Genomic DNA, 23,512 nt, shown 5'->3' on the forward strand with positions numbered 1-23,512 from the left:
GGTCCAGCCATTGCCTCACAGATGCACTCCTGCAAATGCAGCTTTTCCCTGGGCTGGAGAACTATCATAGAGTTGGAAGGGACCTCTGGGGTCATCTAGTCCAACCCCCTGCACAATGCAGGAAACTCACAAATACCTCCCCCTAAGTTCACAGAATCTTCATTGCTGTCATATGGTCATCTAGCCTCTGCTTAAAAACCTCCAAGGAAGAAGAGCCCACCACCTCCCGAGGGGGAAGCCTGTTCCACTGAGGAATCGCTCTAACGGTCAGGAAGTTCTTCCTGATGTTGAGCCAGAAACTCTTTTGATTTAATTTCAACCGATTGGTTCTGGTCCTACTTTCTGGGACCAGAGAAAACAATTCCACACCATCCTCTATATGACAGCCCTTCAAGGACTTGAAGATGGAGATCATATCACAGCTGCCTCCTCTCCAGGCTAAACATGCCCAGCTCCTTCAACCTTTCCTCATAGGACTTGGTCTCCAGACCCCTCACCATCTTCGTCGCCCTCCTCTGGACCTGTTCCAGCTTGTCTATATCCTTCTTAAAATGTGTTGCCCAAAACGGAACACAATACTCCAGGTGAGGTCTTACCAGAGCAGAGTATAGCAATACCATCACATACCAGAGCAGAGTATAGCAATACCATCACTCTATACTTCTGTTGATACAGCCCAGAATGGCATTTGCCTTTTTAGCCACCGCATCACACTGTTGAATCATGTTCAGTGAATGATCCACTAAGACCCCTAGATCCTTTTCGCACATACTACGGCTAAGACAAGTCTCCTCCATCCTATAACCATGCATTGGATTTTTCCTACCTAAATGCAGAACTTTACATTTATCCTTGTTAAAATTCATTTTATTGATTTTATCCTAGTTTTCCAGCCTGTCAAGGTTATCCTGTATCCTGTTTCTGTCTTCTACTGTATTTCCAACCCCTCCCAATTTAGTATCATCTGCAAATTTAATAAGCATTCCCTCTATTCCTTCATCCAAATCGTTGATAAAGATGTTGAACAAAACAGGTCCCAGGACAGATCCTTGAAGCACTCCACTTGTCACTCCTCTCCAAGAGGACAAAGAACCATTCACAAGCACTCTTTGGGTGCGATCTGTCAACCAGTTACAGATCCACCTAATGGTAACAGGATCCAAACCACATTTTACCAATTTGTCAACAAGGATAGTATGTGGAACTTCATCAAAAGCCTTACTGAAATAAAGATAAACAATGTCTACAGCATTCCCCTGATCCAGCAAGGTTGTCACTTCCTCAAAAAAAGAGATCAGGTTAGTCTGACATGACTTGTTCTTGAGAAAACCATGCTGGCTCTTAGTAATCACATCCATTCTTTCTAAATGTTCCAGGACCGACTGTTTGATGATTTGTTCTAAAACTTTTCCAGGTATAGACATCAAGCTGGCGGGTCGGTAGTTACCCGGATCATCTTTTTTTCCCCTTCTTGAAGATGGGGACAACATTCGCCCGCCTCCAATCTTCCGGCACCTCTCCTGTTCTCCAAGAATTCTCAAAAACAATAGCCAGAGGCTCAGAAATTACATCTGCAAGCTCTTTTAGAACCCTTGGATGCCATTCATCTGGCCCTGAGGACTTAGTTTCATTTAAAGAAACTAGGTGTTTTTGTACTACCCCTACGCTTATCCTAGGTTGGAACTTCATATCCTCCTTATATGTTAAGCTGAAAGGCGCAAGTACATCTAGGAGAGGTGCTTGGAAGAACCAATACACTACCAGACATCCCACCCACAGAAGTTGGAGGTTCCAAGTGATGCTCTGCAGAGGCACAAGATGGGCCCCTCGGATCACTCCTGTCCTGGGGGAGCTTGGTTCTTCCTCCTCCTGCCTTTGTTCTTCCTCCTACTCTCCTCTATCCTGGATGTGTATCTGTTTTCTGTGTATTTTTTGTTTTCTTCCGTTCTCCATCAATATAGAAGTCTTCCTCCTTCCCCCCTCCCCCCATGGTCATGAAGCAAGAAATGGATGCTGAAATTTCACAGTCTCTTCACACAGTGTGGGGCTCCATAAATATTTCAGTTAAGGGCAACAGTTTCCATTTTCATTTCCTGATCAGTTTTCCAAAGCGGTGACAGCCAAGCCCTTTTTTCTTTTCCAGAAAGCCTGGGTTAAATCTTTTCCCCCCTTCTCCTTTTTGTGACCTGTCACTTGGCAGGAAGAAACTTCAAGGAGGAGCTTTGTATTATTGACTTAACCTCCCACCCCCTCCTGCCCCAGGGATTTATCTCCATCAGCCTTTTATCTTACTCAAAAAGCATTACCTGAATAGTTAGATTCCCCCTGCCCCCGCATAGATGCAGAACTGAAGTATATATATCTCACTTGGCTTCCTTGTGGAGAGAGAGTGTATTTTACATGGAGGGTTCTTCCCTTGGATGTTAAAATGTGGCTTGGCCATGGAGCTCCACCTTCTGGGATGCAAGTCCCTTCTGCACCACCGTCTGGGGTTGCTTTTTGACAGCCTCTTTTGGTGCATGTAGGAGAACAAGGCAGGGTTACTGGCAGTGAAGGATAGGCCTATTAGCGGCTACTGGCCACAGTGACTAAAGGGATCCTCCTGTCCAAAGGCTATCAGCTTCTGAATCCCAGAGCCAGGAGGCAACACTAGAGGAAGGCCTTGGCCTCTGTGCCGTGTTGTTGGACCTCCAGAGGTACTGGTTGGTCACAGTATGCTGGACTAGATGGGCCCTCGCTGGTCTGAGCCAGTTATGAATGAATGAACTTTTTATTACGGTCATAGACCAATATAAAAACTATAACACATCATGTAAAAACCCTCCTAAACTACATAAAATACAATAAAATACATAAAACTTTTCTGCACCTATACAGGTCAGGGATAACTAAAATATAATTTAACCAATTTTAAAATCCAGAATCAGTTCAAATTAATATAAAATCCTTTAAATCAGAATATATAAAATTGTTTATAACCTAAAGTTCAAACAGATCATACAAAACCAAAACCTACAATTTCTTGTTTCTTAGTATGGAACTTCACAAGGTAATGGCAGAATTTAGCTATCTGTCTAGAGATAGATGGACTTGCATCCACCAAAAGTTTCTCCAAACATGCCCTGTCCACATCTACTATTGGTTTGATTACAAACGGGGAAACAAACCTGTCCCTATATGCTTGGTGGAATGGGCATCGAAAAAACATATGAGTCATCGACTCCACCTCTCCCGTAGCACAAGAATAGTGTCGATCTTCGTATGGAACTTTTCTATATTTCTCTTCTAACACTTTTGAGGGCATAGCTGCGCATTGAGCCAATGTAAAGGCTCTTCTGTGAGCTGATACCTCCAAATAAGAAAAGTACTTGGCCATCCTCATAACATATTTGGTCTCAGTAGATGCCAAAAAAGAAGGGGCCTGTTCTAGATCCCTTGGTCTCTCTATCCCTTTGTTTGATAATACTTTTTGCTTTGCGTCAAGAGGTTTTCAAGTGAGAATCCTATACTTTCCAAATTGCTTTCAACCAATTGCAGCCACCTTGGCCTATAGAGGTCTTGAATTATTAGAGGAAAGAGGCCTTTTTTGTTTGTATAGATTCTTAGCCATTGGTATGCCGAAGATAACATAATTCTGGCCTCAATTCTCCTTTGCCCAGTTTCTAGTCGCAAAAAGGCATTTGGCACACCTGGCGGGAGCCTCAAGATGTTACGGAGAAACTTAGATTGCACTTTCTCAAGAGCCTGTAATTTTTTAGCCAAAATGCCCAGGTTAATACCATAGAGCAGTTGTGTTAAAACTTTATATTGGAACAGTTTCAGTGCTGCCGGAACATAAAAGCCCCCCTTAGAACGAAAAAATCTCAGGATAGCATACATTGATTTCTCCGCTTTCTCCACCCTCATATTACAATGTTCAGTATAGGTGCCTGTATCCTGAATTACCATTCCCAAATAAGTAAATTTTGTTACTTGTTCTATTTTCTCCCCTTTCATAGTCCAATACCTCTTCTTGGCTTTTTTACCAAATGCCATCACTTTTGTTTTTTCAAAATTTATTACCAAACGTTCATTTTCACAATACTTAACAAAGCTGTCTAATGCCCTCCGCAACCCAATAGATGTTCTAGATAACAGTACCACGTCATCTGCATATAGCAGTACTGAAAGGTGGCGAAGAGCCAGGTTTGGGGGGTGTAATTTAATATCATATGTTCCACCATATCACGGATGTAATAATGAAGTAAGATGGGGCCAAAAGACAACCCTGTCTTACACCCTTCTTGGTTTTTATTGGTTCTGTGAGTAATCCTTGCGTATTGCATCTCACCCTAAGAAATGATTCTTCATGGAGGCCACGAATAAGAGGATTTGCTGAGCATAGCAGGCTCAGAAGACTTGACTCTTCTTCCTGCCTCCGTCCTCTTTGTCACATGCTTGCAGAGGGTCTTAGGTATGGGATGACTCGACGCTGCTGGACTAAGAAGTCTGCAGATGAAGCTTTGGCCTGTTGTTTCAAGGCAATGAACATATGAACATATGAAGCTGCCTTATACTGAATCAGACCCCCCTCGGTCCATCAGAGTCAGTATTGTCTTCTCAGACTGGCAGCGGCTCTCCAGGGTCTCCAGCTGAGGTTTTTCACACCTCTTTGCCTGGACCCTTTTTTGGAGATGCCAGGGATTGAACCTGGGACCTTCTGCTTACCAAGCAGATGCTCTACCACTGAGCCATCGTCCCATGCATGATACCTAGAGAGATCTGGCTAGTTTGCTGTTGGAAATGGTGCAGTGGACTAGTGGAAGTGATCCAGAAAGGACCCTTTTTGTTCCTATTACAAGGGGAAAAGACAGATCCATGTCAGATGCCTGTCCATGGTTAGAATCCATGACAGCTGAAACACAATGTTCATGTTCAGAAGCAGAATACCTGGGTGCTGGGAACAGATGCCCTTGCTTGTCAGGTCTCTGGATGGCCTCCTACTTGGAAGGAGGATGCTAGACTGGGAGGATGACAGTCCCGGTGAGCTCCCTCTCGCTGGCAGTCTTCAAGCAGCCGCTGGACGAACCCTGGTCAGGGATGCTTTAGGCAGGGTTGGATTAGACGGCCCCAAGTGGCTCCCATAATTCTCCCTGGCTCCTGTGCAGGGATTCAGATCAGCACTTTAACCATTCCACCATGCTGGCTGCCCCTGCTGCTAACACCTTCCCCAGAGAGGAGAATGTGCAAGTTCTCTCTTTGTCAACGCTATGTTGAAATGAAGCCTGCCTCTTCCCGTTGGCCCATGAAAACAGCAAAGGGGTGTGAGTTGAGGATCCTACTCTTACGCGACTTCAGGAGCTCTCTAATCTGAGCAGTCGCCAAGTACGTTGCCTAAAAAGTTTCTGTTTTGAAAAGAATTGGGGATACAAAGGCCTTGATGTTTCGTTCTTCTAACGCAAGGAGGGATGCATCTTGGTTTTTATTCATTGCATTATTCATAGCTGTGTTAAGGATGAGCAAGCTAGAAACACAGATAATTTCATTATCTTAACTCTCCGAACAGGAGATTGCTGTTTGTTCACTCTCTCTCTCTCTCTCTCAAGCTCTCATTTTACAAAGATGGCTTTCTCCAGTAATGCCAGTGGCATCATTTTTGCTCCTCAATGAATGAAATATGCACCTAGATTCTTCGGTCTCTCTCCCCCCCCCTCCTTTTGAAATCACAGCATTCTGATTTGTTGCAGGTTGCTATGGGATACACCCTGACCTAGTCAATGAAGGCTGGACCTGTTCCCGGTGTTCTGCCAACGCCATGGCTGTGGTAAGCAGGAGAGGTCTCCTGGTAGCCAGGGAGAGGAGCACCAGAGAGGCGGTGGGGTGCTACTTGCCTTTCTCTTGAGGCAGGGCTGAGAGAGCTTTCAGGGAGCAGTCTGGATTGATAAGTATGTGGATTGAGGGAGCATCCCCAGAATTTCATTTTTCATTCAAAGAAGGGGAATGCTTCTACTTCTAGCCTCATGAAGTTCCTGCTCACGTTAGGGGGCCAGGGTTCCAAGAAGATGAAAAACTTTAACTTAGAATTATGCTTATGGATAGGAAGCTGGATAGGGGCTGCCCCGGAATAGGGTTAGGGTTTCTGCTCATCAGTTTCCATTTTTCTGTTTCTAGGATTGCTGTCTCTGTAACCGCAGGGGAGGAGCCCTGCAGAGGACCACAGATGGAAGGTAAATGGGGCCAACCCATACAAGTCACTGCATGTGTTACAGTTGCTGATCTCCTGGGGGTGATGCAGAACCTGCTTCTGCAAAGGCCACAGGGAGGAATCAACTCTGGCCACATTCAGCACCTGATGCCCACTTGAGTGCATGCTGTGCAGTGCTGCTGTATCCACTAAGCAGAATTGAAGCCAATTAGCGCCTTAGAAGACTGACACAATTTTCCAGGGGCGGGGGGTGGGCTTTTGTGAGGCAAAGCTCATTTTGTCAAACACAAGTGCAACTGAATGTCAGAACTTGGAGAACTTCAAACGAGACTCATTACTTTGTTTCAAAAGTATAAGACGTTTATTGAGAACTGTGTTCGGGAGAGATACAAGTTGACTCTGATAACTAGTACAGTGATTGCTACATTCTTTATGCGGTTGTAACAAAAACAATAAAATCATTTCTCACACTCTAAGAGACAGTTGTCTGTTCCCAGGGCCCCTTATCTCCAAAGCGGAGGAAGAAGCCCTGCTGTGTTGTCCTGGCAGGCTGGCTTCAAAGGGCACCTGCAGATGTTTTCCAGAGGCTATCAGTCACCCTTCAGTAGTTACAGTTTGTTTGAAGTGTAAAAGCGTTTGGTTAGCAAGCACAGTTACAAGGACATGGGGTTAGTAAGCATTTACAATATGGAGTCGGTTATGCCAATGTCCGCAGGCTCAGCATACAGGATAGTTACAAGTTCTGACACTGAAGTCTGATGAATCTTCATTCTTGTTTGTATCCGACTCATAACATCTCATCCTCTGGAAAATTGTGTTGATCTCTAAAGTGCTGCTGGAATTTTGCAATGCTAGTACAGACGAACACAGCTGCTCATCCACTAAGTCCATTATAACCACCTGCCACGCTTGTGTTGTGACCACCTGTTCCTTTCCGTAGCCATTGGCAACAAGACCCTGAAGATCCCACTGATATTGTTGCCTCACTGGGTGCCCTGGCCCCATTCTCTTTGACACTTGGGAGGTCTGTTTGCTGGTTTTACGATACTGGAATCCATTTGGGTTTTATGGGATGCTTTTGTGATGTTTGGATTTTCTTTGCTAAGCTTCTTGCTTGATCTGGCTGTGTTTTTAAAAAATTACCAGCTGACCCCATATAGAAGAAGAAGAATTGCAAATTTATACCTCGCCCTTCTGTCTGAATCAGAGACTCAGAGCGGCTTACAATCTCCTATATCTTCTCCCCCCACACCCTGTGAGGTGGGTGGGGCTTAGAGGGCTCTCACAGCAGCTGCCCTTTCAAGGACAACTCCTATAAGAGCTCTGGCTGACCCAAGGCCATTCCAGCAGCTGCAAGTGGAGGAGTGGGGAATCAAACCTGGTTCTCCCAGATAAGAGTCCACGCATTTAACCACTGCACCAAACTGGCTCTCTAGTTTAGTGTAGTTTAGTGTAGTGTATAGTTTAGTGAAGTGTGGTTTGGCTGCCCTTGAACCCTATTCCTTTCCCCTTCACCTGCGTGAGGGTAGATTGGAGGTAGGACAGCCATGTGGGTAGTACGGGAGGGGGGGTGGCTATTTTAAAATTCATGTGTGCGTTCTGGCCTTTCCCAGGTGGGTCCACGTGATCTGCGCCATCGCCATCCCAGAGGCCCGTTTCCTCAACATCATCGAGCGCCACCCTGTTGATATCACTGCGATTCCTGAGCAAAGATGGAAACTGGTAAGAGTCTCTTGCCTGGAGGGGGCTGGCTGTGGAAAGGCGGCCCAGAGATGGGAGCTGCAGCTTCAAGCCCTGGTGTGGAGAGGAGGAGGGGCTCTGCCGCGTGGCCCAGAGGCTTCTCCCTCCGTTGTGCGGGGGGGCGGCCAGGCGGTGGAGCTAGCAAAGGCTTATTATTCAGGCAGAGTGACAGCCGTGCATTGATACACAAGCGATAAATTGTGGGGAGATGGTTCCTTTATGGATAACCTGACATTTCCAGCGCACCATCCTCTTCATTACCCACGCTTGTAAGAGCGAATTAAAAATCCTTTTTTTACATGGGGCTTGCTTGTACTGCTTAATGGGCCTCCCCGGAGAAATCTGTTAAGTCCTTTGTGGCTGCCAAGAAGCCTTGCAGGTTGGCCCTGTCTTTTCTCTCTCTCTCTTGCCTGGCAGGTCTGAGTGGTGGCTGGAGCAGAGCTAGGGATGTTTCTTCCCACTTGGAGTTTGGAATTTTTTTAAAAACTTGGAATAGGTTTCTGGACATTACTGCTCTGAAAGGGGTGGCTATCAGGAACTATACACTGCAAAAGAAGAAGAAGACTGCAGATTTATACCCCGCCCTTCTGTCTGAATCAGAAAATCAGAGCGGCTTACAATCACCTATATCTTCTCCCCCCACAACAGACACTGTGAGGTGGGTGGGGCTGGAGAGGGCTCTCACAGCAGCTGCCCTTTCAAGGACAACCTCTGCCAGAGCTCTGGCTGACCCAAGACCATTCCAGCAGCTGCAAGTGGAGGAGTGGGGAATCAACCCCAGTTCTTCCAGATAAGAGTCCACGCATTTAACCACTGCACCAAACCATACAGACACAGAACTTTAAAAAGGGCAAGGGAACTTGGCTGTTGAAGATTGAGGCAGTGTTTGAGTGCAAAAAGAGGCCATCTTCCGGCAAACAGTGGCAAGAGCAGAGGAGGACACGGTGGAAGGATGTGGGCAGGTGCTGAAGGCAGATGTAGAAACTTGTCTGGCAGCAGCTGAGCAGTCAGAACAGGGAGACAAGAGACAGGAATGATTTGCCTCGCAACTTGGAGGGCTCAGGCAAGCCTGATCTTGCCAGATTTCAGAAGCTAAGCAGGGTCGACCCTGGTCAGTGCGTGGATGGGAGACCATTGAGGAAGCGCAGAGCAGCAACGCAGGGGCAGGCTCGGACAAACCACCTCTCCCCATGAGAGTCAGCTGGAACTTGATGGCCCTTTCCACCACCTGAGGGATGGGGATTAAGACACCAATTAAAGCCAGGTCTCTGGATCTGACTCTGACAAGCTTTTGGCAGGAGCAGAAAGCATTCCCTGGATGCAAAGTGAGGATCTCAGAAAGGCCAGTGGAGTGAACCTGGGGAGGCTGCTGCTTGGATCAAATGGGTTGGGAGAGAGTTGGAAGAGCCCTGGATTGGACCACTGAGGGAAGAGTGGATCGTCGGGGTGGGCCAGCCGCTCCAACCCATCACATGGTAATTTGTCGCTATTGCAGTATAGCCTTCCATCAGGGTGGCTTTGAAGGACTCAAAGAGGAAGGGAAAGGTCTCTGCCCTCTTTCCTTTCCATGGATGGCGGAAGCAAAAGAGGGCTGGGAAATGCTCCTAACCTGGCCTTCTATCCCCCCCTCTCTCTTTCTCCACTGCCCTCATTTGCAAAATCACATCTCTTCCCCTGCTTCTGATTGCGGCTCTTCCAGCTGTACAGAGAAATGAGCTTTTTTGCAGCGAAATCTGGAGTGGGCTAAATAGACCAGGTTTGAATTAGTCTCTTGGTGGGAAGAGAGAAGCCAGCCAGGCTCTTGCGGCAGATGGACCTCCTGCTGCAGCTAACTAGTTAAAAAAAGAGAAACACCACCACCGCCACCCTGAAGGATGCTGCTCATTTTTGCTGTAACTCCTCAGCAGTAGGTGGCCTTCTAGGACACCCGTGGGGGCCCCTGCCTGGCAGGGCTGTGGAATGGCCAGGCTTTCTTTGAACAGAGAGGAAATGATGGGGGCCTCTTTGGGCGGAAGGCAAGAACAAAGAGAGGTCTCGCAGCATGTTGCAGTGGTTAAGAGAGACAGCGTGGTGTCATGGTTAAGAGCAGCAGACTCTAATCTGGAAAGGCCGGGCCTGATTCCCTTGCTCCTTCACATGAAGCTTGCTGGGTTACCTTGGGCCAGTCACAGTTCTCTCCGAATTCTCTCAGCCCCATGTGCTTCACAAGGTGACTGTTGTAGGAAGAGGAAGGGAAGGAGATTGTAAGCTGTTTTGTATTTTGGGGGATGGGGGAAGCGCCAGGAATGAGTACATTGTGTCCCTTATATTCCATTTTATCCTGTCAGCAGCTCTTACAAAGTAGGCTAAGAAAGGGAATGACAGACCTAAGGCAGAGAAAGATTTGATCTGGGGTTCTTCCTGTTTCTGATTCGGTCCCCAACCTTTTTGAACCTGTGGGTGCCTTTAGAAGTCTGGCACAGTATGGTTGGAGCAGCCACAAAATGGCTGCCACGGGAGGTGGAGCCGGTCACAGAATGGCTGCCAAGGCTTCTCTTCAGTGACACAATGAAGGCCCATGTGCTGTGGAGGCAGCTGCTGCCAAAGCAGTATTTTTTAAAAAAACACCCAGCCAATCAGTGCTTCAGAAGCCCCACCTGACCCCGCCCACTTTATAAAAAATGCACCCTGCTGCAACGGCTATACCACGCTGGCATTGGAGGAGGGATGAGCCTTGTTGGGGTGAGTCTCCTGATAAGTGCTGCCCTGGGCCTGTTGCTTAAAGGCTGAGAGCGAGAGGTTTGTCCAAGGCCTGGCCCCTTTGCTCCCAATCCCGCCTTCCATCTTGGCTGCTGAAGCCAGGCTCTGTGCATTTGGCACTGGACCTCCTGGACGCCTCTCTCTTCCTTCTGGGTTTTGTGGCTTGGAAGGCGCGAGTGGAACTCAAGAGAGCCAGGAGGCCTTGCTGTGCTTTGGGGGCAGGGCTTCAGTGCTGTAGGCAGAAAGCAGAATCTCGTGGCCCAACAGATTCGTGTACAGCTCTTCCTCATTTTGCTTGGTACATAAGAACATAAGAGAAGCTATGTTGGACCAGGCCAATGGCCCATCCAGTCCAACACTCTGTGTCACATAAGAACATAAGAGAAGCCCTGTTGGATCCGGCCAATGGCCCTCCAGTCCAACACTCTATATCACACAGTGGCCAAAATATACACACACACAGTGGCTAATAGCCGCTGATGGACCTCTGCTCCATATTTTTATCCAATCGCCTCTTGAAGCTGACTATGCTTATAGCCGCCACCACCTCCCGTGGCAGTGAATTCCACATGTTAATCACCCTTTGGGTGAAGAAGGACTTCCTTTTATCCGTTCTAACCTGACTGCTCAGCAATTTCATTGAATGCCCACGAGTTCTTGTATTGTGAGAAAGGGAGAAAAGGACTTCTTTCTCCATCCCATGCATAATCTTGTAAATCTCTATCATGTCACCCCGCAGTTGACATTTCTGCAAGCTAAAGAGCCCCAAGCGTTTTAACTTTTCTTCATCGGGAAAGTGTTCCAAACCTTTAATCATTCTAGTTGCCCTTTTCTGCACTTTTTCCAATGCTATAATATCCTTTTTGAGGTGTGGTGACCAGAATTGCACACAGTACTCCGAATGAGACCGCACCATCGATTTATACATGGGCATTATGATACTGGCTGATTTGTTTTCAGTTTCCTTCCTAATAATTCCCAGCATGGCGTTGGCCTTTTTTATTGCAATCTCACACTGTCTTGACATTTTCACTGAGTTATCTACCACGACTCCAAGATCTCTCTCTTGGTTAGTCTCTGCCAGTTCACACCCCATCAACTTGTATTTGTAGCTGGGATTCTTGGCCCCAATGTACATTACTTTGCACTTGGCCACATTGAACCTCATCTGCCATGTTGACGCCCACTCACCCAGCCTCAACAGATCCCTTTGGAGTGCTTCACAATCCTCTCTGGTTCTCACCACCCTGAACAATTTAGTGTCATCTGCAGACTTGGCCACTTCACTGCTTACTCCCAATTCCAAGAAATCTGCTTTCCAAAACACAAGATTTGGGTTCCCTTTGTGGAGGGCTGTTTTCGTCCAAGTCTACCCACACCATCCTCAGGGCCCTCACAACACCTCCGTTGCCCTAGGCTGCTTGCCCACCCCACAGTTTTCATTTATTTAGGCAGATCCCCATCAGATGACTTGGGTGAATAGAGGCAATGGGTGGAAGAACAGAGGGATCGAGGCCATTCCCATCTCTTCTCCTCAGTCCAAGCCCCCCTCGCCTTGCGCTGGGGCACCACTTTGTTACGGAGAGCAGTGCTGGTGTGGCTCCTGATTAATGGGATTTTACAGGGCCCACATCTGTAAATTATTTATGGTGCAGGGTTTCAGAATAATTAGCTGTCATCCCCTCTGGTGGAGTACATGAATTGTGGCATTCGTCACCTGGTAGACAGCCCATTTCTTACTCTGGGTAATGACGGTAATGTGATTCCTTGGCGTGCCCATGGGTTTCTGTTTCTTTGGGGGGGGGGGGTGCATGGCACTTTTCACACCTCTGTCAGATTTCTTTTATAATCTTCCTCCCTTCTTTAATAACATTCTGTTTTGCTGGGCTGGTTGCTGAAGATGCTCAGAATATTTCTCCCGCTCTTAATTTGTGATTCAGCACATTAGCTTGGGTCACATGAGGTGATGGATTAGTTGTTTGGGACTACATGAGAGAGCATCTCTTCCTATAAGACAACCTGGCCTTCCTTAGAGGTCTTTCCTTGCAGTGTGTCTGGTGTGCGTGACCCGATAGTGAAGATGTTGACCATTGCTCACGTTAACTTGACTGTCTGCCCTAGAACGCGTCCCAGAATGTTTGTTGTGTGTTGGGGTTGCATAGTGGACAAGACAGAGTGGCTCCATGAATGATGGGAAATGGGACATCACTAGTCTGATTTACTCCTCCAGGGCTTGGGTTGTTTTCCTTAATTCTTTTGCTGTTTTTCAGTCATTCTCTAACATTTGATCGGGTGGTCAATAAACTCCCAGAGTTAAACTTCCTTTTGGGCCCACTATTTCCAGCCAGCATTTCTGTAAACTAATCTATTTTAGATTATCAGTTTTACCAGACTGCATACCGTTTCTAAGAGAAAGAGCCACTCCATCTCCAGCCCTTTCCTCCCTATCCTTCTGATATAATTTATATCCAGCAATCACAGTATCCCATGGATTATCCTCATCCCACCAAGCTTCCAAAATGCCTCCAGATCTCTATGTTCTCCTCTGACACGAAGCATTCCAGCTTCCCCATTCTACCTCGGACACTTCTAGCATTTGCATAAAAGCATTTATAATTCCTCAGACAAGTCAGGCCTTCCTCCTGCGGCCTCTGGATCTTGTCAGGCAGTCAGTATTGTTTGTCACCCTCTCAGTGGCCAGTCCAAATCCACTTCCCTCTAGAGCAATAACCGCTATCCCCCTGCATCTCTTAGAGATGAGCCATCCCAAACCAAAGCTATTTCATCTCCTGTTGGATATTAATTATCTACTCTAATCTCACTAATCAGGAGCAACACGAGCATCATATGAGGTGTGTGTGGTGGGGAGACGAACTCCTTGCCCACCTGTCTCCAGTTGGGGTGGTCATTGGTGCTCCACAGTACAACGAGGAAAGTCTGGATGGAGATATTTAAAATGCGTGTGTTGATTCCACTCCGCCTCAGGCTTCCCCACCCTCAGTAGCAGGCCCCAAAGCCTGCTGCTCTTCTGCTGTGTTGCCTGGAGCTGCATGATAACAACAGGAGCACAAGCGTTTAAATTCATGCTTCTGTACAGTAGTGCAGGTTTTGGTTATGTGGTCACTGATTACAAATCAGTGCCTGTTGTCCTTTAGAACAGTGCACTAGCAACCAGAGCCAAGATGAGAGTCAAAAATTGCCCTCCATCTGGGAAATGCCCCCAGCGAATGTGCTCCGTTTGGGTCCCTCCCAACCTTCAAAAAATGGTTGCCTGGAGATGGGAACCTACATTTATTTGTTTGTTGTTGTTGTTTGTTTTAAACATTTATTAGCAGCCTTTTTCCCTTGTAGAACTCAAGGTATACAATATAAGTAAAACATTATTAAAACCACAATGAAAACAACAATTATAAAACCCATAAAAAGTCCAACCAGGACTGCCAATAATAAAAACTGAAATAATCAAATGCAGTCCTAAAGAAAGAAAGCTGTCTTCAGCTGCCTCCCAAAGACTGACACTGAGGGTCCAGGCACATCGCTCTGGGGAGGTTGTTTCATAATTGTGGGGCTGCCACAGAAAAGGCCTTGGTGTGTACCCACCAAACACACCTCTTTAATTGGTCTGGAAGGCCTCTGATGCGCTCTTCATTCCCAGGCAAGAACGTGAGGAGTGCTGAAGCTGCAGCAAACATTGGAGGTAGTTTGGAATCAGCCCCAGGTTTCCTCAAACCTAATGACATGCCCCTGGCACCCCCCGGAAGAATGGCTTTCTCTCTTTGCTTCCAGCATCTGGGGCTCAGGGCTATACTGCCCTTCATCCAGGAGGTTCCATGACTAATATTCCCAGCTGCTGGCACTGAATGTGCCTTCCAAAGGTTCTGCGTAGTATCCTCTGGGAACTGGCAAGCTTTAAGGGAGGTCCTGGAATGAATGAATGAATGAATGAATGAATGAATGAATGAATGAATGAATGAATGAATGAATGCGTTATTTATATTGCAGCGGCAGACCAGCAGAATCCTGGAATGAAAATTGCCCATTTCTCATAGGGCACTTGATTCTCCAGCACTTACTAACACAGGCCCATGTTCTTTCCCAGAAATGCATGTACTGCCGGAAGCGGATGAAGAAGGTGTCTGGTGCCTGCATCCAGTGCTCCTATGAGCATTGCTCCACCTCCTTCCACGTCACCTGTGCCCATGCTGCCGGAGTGCCCATAGAACCAGACGACTGGCCATACGTCGTGTCTGTCACCTGCTTCAAACACAAGGCAGCCAGTAACATCGTAGGTGTCATCTTGCCTCCTGCCCTTTTCCTTCTCATTCCCCTCTAGGAAAAAGCGTGCCAATTTTATGTCCTTCTTTTGTAGATACCATTTTCCAGAGAGGTGTCCCTGGGTCAGACAGTGATCACGAAGAACCGGAACGGGCTCTACTACCGGTGTAAAGTGATTGGCACAACAACGCAGACCTTCTATGAAGTCAATTTTGAGGATGGATCTTACAGCGACAATGTTTATCCAGACAGCATCATTGTAAGTATCATGGGAGCCTCCCCTCTTGGGTAGGCCTCGTGGGCATCCCCTTGTTCCTGCTCTTCTTTTTATTAGAACTGCAAGGCCTGCTTTTGCTCTAGAGCAGGCCGGTTGGCACCTTTGGAATCCTGACACAGGGTGGTGGGCCCAGCTGCAAGATGGCTGCTGGAGGAGGTGGAACCAGTCGCACAGAGAAAGTGCAAGAGCAGGAGACAAGAGGGGTCGTTTAAAAAAGACACTGGGGAAGAGGAGTGAGAGAGAATAAAACAAACATTGGTGGCAACTGCTGCTGAACCAAAGTTATTTCGCTCTGCAGAGACAATCAGATCTCCCTCTGGGCAAGGGCCCCACCCATTCTCTAAAAACACTTGGGGGGCACCAGGGGTACGAGCACCAGGTTGGGGACTTCTGCTCCAGACTCAGGACGGTTGCTTCCCTTCCTGTTCTTGTCGCAGAATGTTAAGAGCAAACTATCCCAAACCTTTGATACTGGTAACATTTGGGTGGGGGACATGCCCTGTGTGTACATTCCTCAATTAAAACTGAAAATACGCTTTACTCTTCTTCTTGTCACGTGCTCTCTCACACACACACACACTTCCTGGGTGTGTTCATGTGTGTGCACGTTTATTTTCTGTGTCAATCATATGTTCTGGGTTTCAAGAGTCAATGTTCCTTTCATCAGATACCACAGTGCAAATGTGCACGCATGCATGGGCATGCATGGATTAATATTATTTCTGCAGGGCCATCCTTCCTCGTTCCTTTACGGTTACAGAATGCAAGAGGAAGCCTCCTTCCCAGGAGGAAGCAACAGCCTGCAATTTGCCATTAGGAAGAACATAAATAGAGGAAGGAAGCAGCCTCTCTGTGGGAGGGGGGAGGTGCAGGGGTGAGAGAAGCCTTGGCAAGCACTGGCTGGCTGCGCCCCTGGATCTACCACTGAGGGAGCTGCCTGTCACCACTCTCTGGGTTCCCTGAGGCTGCTAATTGTGCTTGCTTTTGTTCTGCTTGTGGGTCCTTTGTTGGGTAACCTGGCAAAAAGGGGGTCCAAGCTCACCTTCTCATGCAAACTGTGGACAACCCCACCCCCTGAGTTTTAAAAGTGTATTTTTCTGCTCTCTGGAAGTTGCAGGGAGCCAGTTCAGTGGCCTGCTAGATCACATCTATACATATGCTCATAGACCTGGTAGGGAAACCACTGAAGGGAAGTGGAGAAGGAAACAAGTGGAGTGGGACTCAGAGATATACTGCCCTTCATCCAGGAGGTTCAGGACTTCTTTTACAAAACTTATTTTACAGCTGTAACAAAATCGTACTTTTCACCATATTTATGGAACATAACAGTGTCGAATGCTAGAGATGGCTGCATCTTGCTCTGCCTTAGCACACGCACCTTGCTATCTGCGGGAGAGAAGAATCCATGTTGAGAAACCGAAAAAGAGGTCATCCAAAAACCTCATTTCCCCCTAAACTTTTGCATACTGCTCTCCCCCCTCTCCCCAACTAGATGACCGAGTCTTGATGCATCCTTCTTATGGAAGCTGGGGGGTAATTGGGTGAGGTCTCTTCTCTCAGAAAGTATATTGTGTGTGCTGAAAGAGTGTCCATTTGGTGTCCTGCTCCAATCTTTCCACCTTTCTCTCTGGCCCTGTCTTCAGAGCAGAGACTGCCTCAAGATGGGCCCTCCTGCTGAAGGGGAGGTGGTTCAGCTGCAGTGGACTGACAGCGTCGCTTGCCAGGCAAAATTCATTGGTGCCCAGATCAGCCAGATCTTCCAGGTGAGAGCCTCTGCAGCATACCTGCCAGGTGTCCCTGTGGCCACCTCCGCCCTGGAGAGTGGGGCTGGTGACTCTCCCTCGGGTGGGGATCCCTGATGCTGGTGGGCAGACTCTGTCTCTGCTGGTGCAGGGAAGACGGGCTCTCACTCAGGGCCATCCTGCGAATTTGGGGAGCCTCCTTCACGCGTGGCATTCCCATCCCCCCTCTCCTGCCTGAGGGAGGACAGACTGACCTTCACAGAGAGAGGGGACCCCAGGACAAGCTGCGGCAAGCTGAGCTGAAGTTGCAAAGTCATAAAATTCCATGGCCTCTTTTTGTTCTGTTTCTCAGGTGGAGTTTGAAGACGGCTGCCAGCTGATGGTCAAACGGGGCAAGATCTACACCCTGGAGGAAGAACTGCCCAAGAAAGTAAAGTCACGCCTAGTAGGTGTCCAAGGACATGGGCCCATGAAACTGCCTTTTACTGAGTCAGACCATTGGGGTCCCTCAGTGTCAGTATTGCCTGCTCAGACTGACAGCAGCTCCCCAGGGTCTCAGGCTGAAGGCTTTCACATCACCTCAGCCTTGTCCTTTTAACTGGAGATGCCGGGGATTGAACCGGGGGCCTTCTGCATGCTAAGCAGATGCTCCACCACTGAGCAAAGGTACGAAGGCAAAAGCCCCGTTGTCCATCCATAGACAGCATTCTATCCAGTGGTATTCGGCTGCTGGATGTGGAGGGTCCATTCAGCTGTCCTCCCTGGTTGGGTCATGTTGCTTTTCTTTAAGGCCTTCCAAAGTCTGCCATGTGGGACTTGCTGCTCAGGCATTTGGGAAGGAACAGGAACTCTTTCTGAATCATCCCGGCAGACTGTCCATGGGCTGTTTTGGAACATCTTGCTATCAGAGCTGGCTCGCCCACTAGGCAAACTAGGCCATTACCCAGGGCGCCGGAGCCAAGGGCACCGAATTGGGCTCCCCCCCCCCCATGGTGCCCAAGACAACTGCCTTCCTCCCCCGCTGCCACTGCCAGCCCCCTCCGGCCCCCTGCCACCGCTCCCCCCCCCCCAAGCTCGCAGCGACTAAAACAGAGTCCTACCAGCTTCTCCCAGCCCACACCTGCGCATTTTGGTAAAAGAAAGATGGAGGAAGCTTCCGGAAAGGAGGGGGGAGATACCGCCTCCATCCGTCTTTTAACAAACCGTGCAGGCTAGGAGAAGCCGGTGGGGCTCTGTTTTAGTCGCGGCAAGCTTGGGGGGTGGGGCAAGGGGAGCGTGGCGGTGGGGAGGCCAGCGGAGCACGCTGGGAGGGGCGCCTGCCTAGGGTGCTATTTGCCCTAAAGCTGTTGCTGCTTGCTGTGAAATCTTCAACATTTTCTCTTCTGGTGGGAACTGGGTATTGGAAGGGTTGTTCTGATAAGCTTTTTCTGGCCCCCTACCCCCATGTTGTGAAGAGTTTTCAGCCCCTTGAGAGCCAGTTCGGTGTAGTGGTGAAGTGCGCAGACTCTTACCTGGGAGAACCGGGTTTGATTCCCCACTCCTCCCCTTGCACCTGCTGGAATGGCCTCGGGTCAGCCATAGCTCTTGCAGAGTTGTCCTTGAAAGGGCAGCTGCTGTGAGAGCCCTCTCAGTCCCACCTACCTCACAAGGGTGTCTGTTGGGGAGAGGTAAAAGGAAATTGTGACCACTCTGCGACTCTGAGATTCAGAGTATAGGATGGGATATAAATCCAATTTCTTCTTCTCTACTGAGAAGGTTTTCCAAGTTCTCCCAGCCTGCGTGTTGTTTGCCTCTGCTCTCACACCTGGTTTCCCGCTTGTCCTTGCAGTCCCTCAGCACCGGGGCTCCTCAGGAAGACGTGTTCTCAGGAGACGACTCGAAGGCTGCCAAGCGCCCTCGGGTGGGCACAGCCTAGAACCCCGAGGACTGGAGGCCGAGCCGTGACTGCTTTGCCCTCAAGGAGCCCCTGCTCCACGCTCTGTTCCAGCTGGGAGCCCAAAGCACCACCACGTTCTAAACCAGGATGGACCATTTTGAAGAAACAAAGAACTGCAGCATTTTAAAATAGCCTTTTCACATCCCTGCGACAACATGATTTAAGTAGGAAAAACTCTGGCGCGAGAAGCCCAGCTGTGTGCAATAACTTGCTATTTACTCCTTTCTCTGGTTCTTGCTCCGGACCCCAGAGGACAGCGTCTTGCTCCGGCCTGCCTCTCTTCTTCCCGGCAAGGAATTTTTGAAGGGGCAAAACCCAGTTCATAGAAACTTTGGAAGAATATGTGCTAGTGGAGCATGTCTCACTAGACATTGGGTCTATCTTCTATTTTTGTTTAGTTTTGTTGGTAAAACGCTTGGGAAAGTATTCAGAATTTGCAACAAAGGCTCCAGTTTTTCAACCGTGGCCCTCTGTTTGTCTCTCTGTCTGTCTCCTTCCCTTGTAATATTTTTCTTCTCCCTTTTTCGAGAAGGTGCTATTTCACTGACTACTGAGGCAGCCTTTGGGGGGTTGGCAATTTGTGTGTGTATAAAAACTACCTTTATGACATTTTCTAAAAGGGGGGGGAATTGGGTATAAAAACAAAATGCAAACAATGAGGGGGGAATGAAGTTTCCACAGTTCCACCCCCCCCCCCCCCCAGTGCATTGCTTTGAGGCAAGTGACTTTTCGCTCTCCAAAGGTCTGTGGCCATGCTGGGGAGCTGGGGAGGAGCTGGCTGAAATGCCTCTTCTGGGGGCAGAAGTCTGCATGGAGAGCACACACGGAGAAAAGGCAAACCCTCTTGGCTGCAGTGCCGTAGAATAAATGAGACCCCCTTTGTGTTCCCAGGTGGGATTCAGGGTTACCTTTTTATAAAAGGAAAGGTGCAGGAGGCAGGTGAGTGCAAAGACACACGCTTGTCCTTCGTACCTCACCTGAGGAGATGTCTTTCCCTCCTGGAAGCCTGGATTTAGGAAGTGCCCTTCAAATGAGCCCCCCTTGGCAGGCAAGAGAGAGGAGGGGGATCAAATGAGTTGTTCCAACCGGGGTGGGGGGGAACAGCCCTCATCCCAGCAGGTGCAGTGTGGCAAAATTCCTGGGAGCCCCCTTGCCCTGTTGGCAACTACATTCTGCTTATTTCTTGACCCTTCATGATTGCAGAGGCCAATATACCTGCTGGGTGGGGGGAGTGTAGCTAGCCCATATGTTGTCCCCAAAGCCCACTGCACCCTTTGGGTTGTCCCCTTTTGAGGAGCGTGATTTTTTTAAGGAGATCTTTCAGCCCAGTTTTTTCATACATGCATTTTAGTCCATGAAATCTTCCTTCTGTTGCAGCCAGTTGAGAAACTGTGGTGTGGGGACAGTGGAGGAGGAGGAGGAGGAGTGTGCCGGTGTGTTCTTTGCACCTCCACTTCCCAGGGAAGAAGAAATTCCCAGGCCACCTCTTCTTGGCTCAGTTCTCTGTGCTTAGTGGGAGGCTGTCGCAAGAGCCAGACTGTGAATATCCCGTCTGTGTGTGCAGGTGGGGGGGGGGGCTGAGTTACATCAGCCTGCCCCTCCAATTCCTGTCCTTGACATGGCTTACGCAGTCCCATCTCCCTTTCGCACATTAGATTTCGCAGTTCTGTGGGTCTTTTTCGCATACAGTCCAAGATGTGTTGAGCCTTGTCCACGCTCTGCATGCAGATACCACGGATCAGCCTCTGGGCACCGATGGAGCCCTGAAATCCTGTGCCCAAATGACAAGGAGCAGAATCCCTCTGCCTGGGGGTTGGGAGTTCTAAGAAGGCAAGAGGTAGGGGCTTGGAAACGTTTCTGATGTTTGTCCCAGGCTCTCTGCAAGGAACACAGGCCCTTCTCTCTTGGCTGGCAAGAGGCTGGAGAGTTGAACGCAGCCAGTGGGGTCAGGGTCAAGATGGCTGCAGGATTATTGTGGGGAGGGGGGACGGGGAGGCCCAGGGGCCCTTGCGGGGGAAAAGGGTTCTTGGTCAGAGGGCCTTAGGTAAACAGAGCAGGCCAGAGAAGGAGGTTGTCAGGAAAAAAACCCAGCTTGTGCCAGAAGACCCATGTGCCGGAAACATGGAAGAAATGTGTCCCATGAGGCAGAAGCAGAGGCCCCAGGATCTTGGGAAGTACACCCTGATGGCTTCCATCACAAATATGGCGCCCCGGTCAGTCCAAAGAGAGGAGCAGGAATTGAGAAATCTCCCCCCTCCCGAGGCTAGTTGTGCCTCCTTTTATTTCCGGCCGCTTTGACTTTGAAGAGCAGCTTGCGGGGAAAGGGGCTGGCCGGGGGGAGTCAGCTTCAGTTTATCACCTCCACTCCTCTCTGAGCCCCTTCCTCATGAATGTTTAATATCTCTTGCTCGGGGGATCAAAAGTGGTATTTCTCCCCCCACCCCAAAACAACAACAAGGATTCATTGGAGAAAGTGAGTGTGTGTGTGGATGTCCAATACAGCATCTTCTGCTAATGCCTTTCAGAAAATTGTAACATTCTGCTTCTTTCAAAGGGGGGGGGGGGCGGATACGGGAGTGTTAAATGACCAGCGGGATCTTGTGCAGCTGATTTTGAGCCCTTGCTGAGAAGATTCCAGTCTGTCTGCCCCCCTCCCCAAAACAAAGGCACACCCCCTTCTTCTAGGACAGCCCTGAAGCCTTTCAGGGAATATGAAATTACTTGGAAAGTAATTTACATGTACAGAAAAAAATTGTCTCTGATTGCCATTTTAGTTAACAGGCCACAAGGGCAGGGCGGGGGGGAGAGGATGAATGGGGATGGCAGATGGTTTGACTGGGGGGTCACGTGTTTGGGGGAGCTGCGGAGAGCAGGGGATCCGCCGCTGCATGGGTCTGTGCTGACCGAAGTCTGGCTGTTGCTGGAATTCTTGTGTATATTTATATTGTAAAAAAGAAAAAAAAGAAATGTGTTTCTTTCCCCTCTGCTCCCCGATTATTCAGGTGGTGAACTTAGTTTCGTTTTTAATGCCATGAATCTGGCTTTTTGTAGAACCTGGATTTTTTGGTTGATGTTGTAGCTGGGATTCTTTTCCTTTTTTTCTAATACACTTACCAGTTTGGGAATGACTTTATTATCTCTTTGGGGAGGGGGGCGGCACTGTCGGAAAGGAACAAGGGACATCACCCCTCCCTATTTACCCCCTTTCCTTCTCAACCCCACCTTTCCAGGAGACTCTATTTGTCATTGTCTATGTGATTATATAAAAAGAGGGGGTTGTTTGCTCTTACAGAAATGTGATTCTGTTTTCTTTTTTGTATCCTCTCCCCCTCCCCTCCCCTTCCCCCCTCCAATTTATAATCAATGAATACTCAAGTATTGCAAAATTCTGAGTTATTTTGTCCTCTGGCTCTGGAGAGCAAAGACTCACCTATCTTCACTGTCAAGGGAGCGCTGGAGGCTGAAGGTTCCTTCTTCGCAGTTCCTTATTCGTTACTTATTCCAGGCGAGGCAGGGTGGGCAGGAAAGGTCCCCTGGGCAAGCACCAGCCCTTAACGACTCTGTTGCTTTCACAACGTTTTCATGGCAGACATTTTATGGGGTGGTTTGCCATTGCCTTCCCCAGTCATCTACGCTTTCCCCCCAGCAAGCTGGTACTCCTTTTGCCGACCTCAGAAGGATGGAAGGCTGAGTCAACCTAGAGCCGGTTACCTGAACCCAGCTTCCACCGGGGATCGAACTCAGGTTGTGAGCAGAGCTTAAGACTGCAGTACTGTGGCAATTGAAACTGACCACTTGCATCTAAGTGTTTTGGGCTGTCTGGATTTTTTTTGGTGGGGAGAAGTGGTAAAAACATTACTAGTTTGGCCAGAATGGGGGAGGGGGTCAATCCCCTGCTATTTTATTCTTGTTGGCATGGTGAGGGGGTTGAGTAAGATTTAAAAACATATTTTTATATTTTATTGAACTAATGTTTTGCTGCCTTTCACCTCCCCCCCAAAAAAAATCTGTGACTCTCCCCCCACCCCCGGCAATAATTCCCCACTTTAAAATATTTCAAACTACTTTAGGTTAAAGCAAAAGCAAGTGGAGGTGCCCTTTGGCACAATGAACTTCTCCACATTTTCTGGAAGTCCTGAGCCCCAGGAATTCCTGGGAGAAGGAGTTTCACAGCCTGGGGGCACCTGCTGAAAAGGCCCTGCCTGGAGCCCTGCCAGGTTCCCACGGGAGAGGCATGCTCACTGATGAGGGTGGGAGCCAGGTATATGGGGCAGTTTTAACATCCAAGGTACCTGGGAGTCTCATAGCTTTGGAAACCAAACAGCAACCTTGCAAGGAAGAGCAATATGACCCTCCTGGATGTAGGGAAACTGCCACTGCCACTAAATGTATTGGCTGAGGTAAGATCTACACCAAGGACTTCTTCCACTCACAACACCTGTTCATGTGTTCCTTCTTAATATGTAGCTTTGCTTACCCTCTGTGGCATTTTTTCTTACCCCCGGGCCCAGGAAACTGGCTTGCCCCTTGGGGACACTTTGCAGAGACCACCGCCTGGGCAGGCAGGGTTTGGAGAGGGGGACATGAATGGCACCTGTCATCACTTCTTGTCACTCCAC

General features: G+C 48.6%; 1 protein-coding gene across 1 annotated transcript in view; it reads left to right on the top strand.

The window, feature by feature from the left end:
* KDM4B (lysine demethylase 4B) overlaps positions 1-19,358 on the top strand; it is a 211,953-nt gene extending 192,595 nt beyond the window's left edge. Inside the window, exons 14-21 of the mRNA XM_060232874.1 lie at positions 5,727-5,803; positions 6,151-6,206; positions 7,798-7,906; positions 14,763-14,948; positions 15,033-15,197; positions 16,859-16,978; positions 17,310-17,402; positions 18,786-19,358. Coding sequence (XP_060088857.1) covers positions 5,727-5,803; positions 6,151-6,206; positions 7,798-7,906; positions 14,763-14,948; positions 15,033-15,197; positions 16,859-16,978; positions 17,310-17,402; positions 18,786-18,872 — 893 coding nt within the window. The 3' untranslated portion in view covers positions 18,873-19,358. The remainder of the gene's footprint in view (positions 1-5,726; positions 5,804-6,150; positions 6,207-7,797; positions 7,907-14,762; positions 14,949-15,032; positions 15,198-16,858; positions 16,979-17,309; positions 17,403-18,785) is intronic.
* Positions 19,359-23,512: the final 4,154 nt, after the last annotated feature.

The sequence above is a fragment of the Heteronotia binoei genome, chromosome 2 (assembly GCF_032191835.1).
Source record: "Heteronotia binoei isolate CCM8104 ecotype False Entrance Well chromosome 2, APGP_CSIRO_Hbin_v1, whole genome shotgun sequence".
Taxonomy (NCBI): Eukaryota; Metazoa; Chordata; class Lepidosauria; order Squamata; family Gekkonidae; genus Heteronotia; species Heteronotia binoei.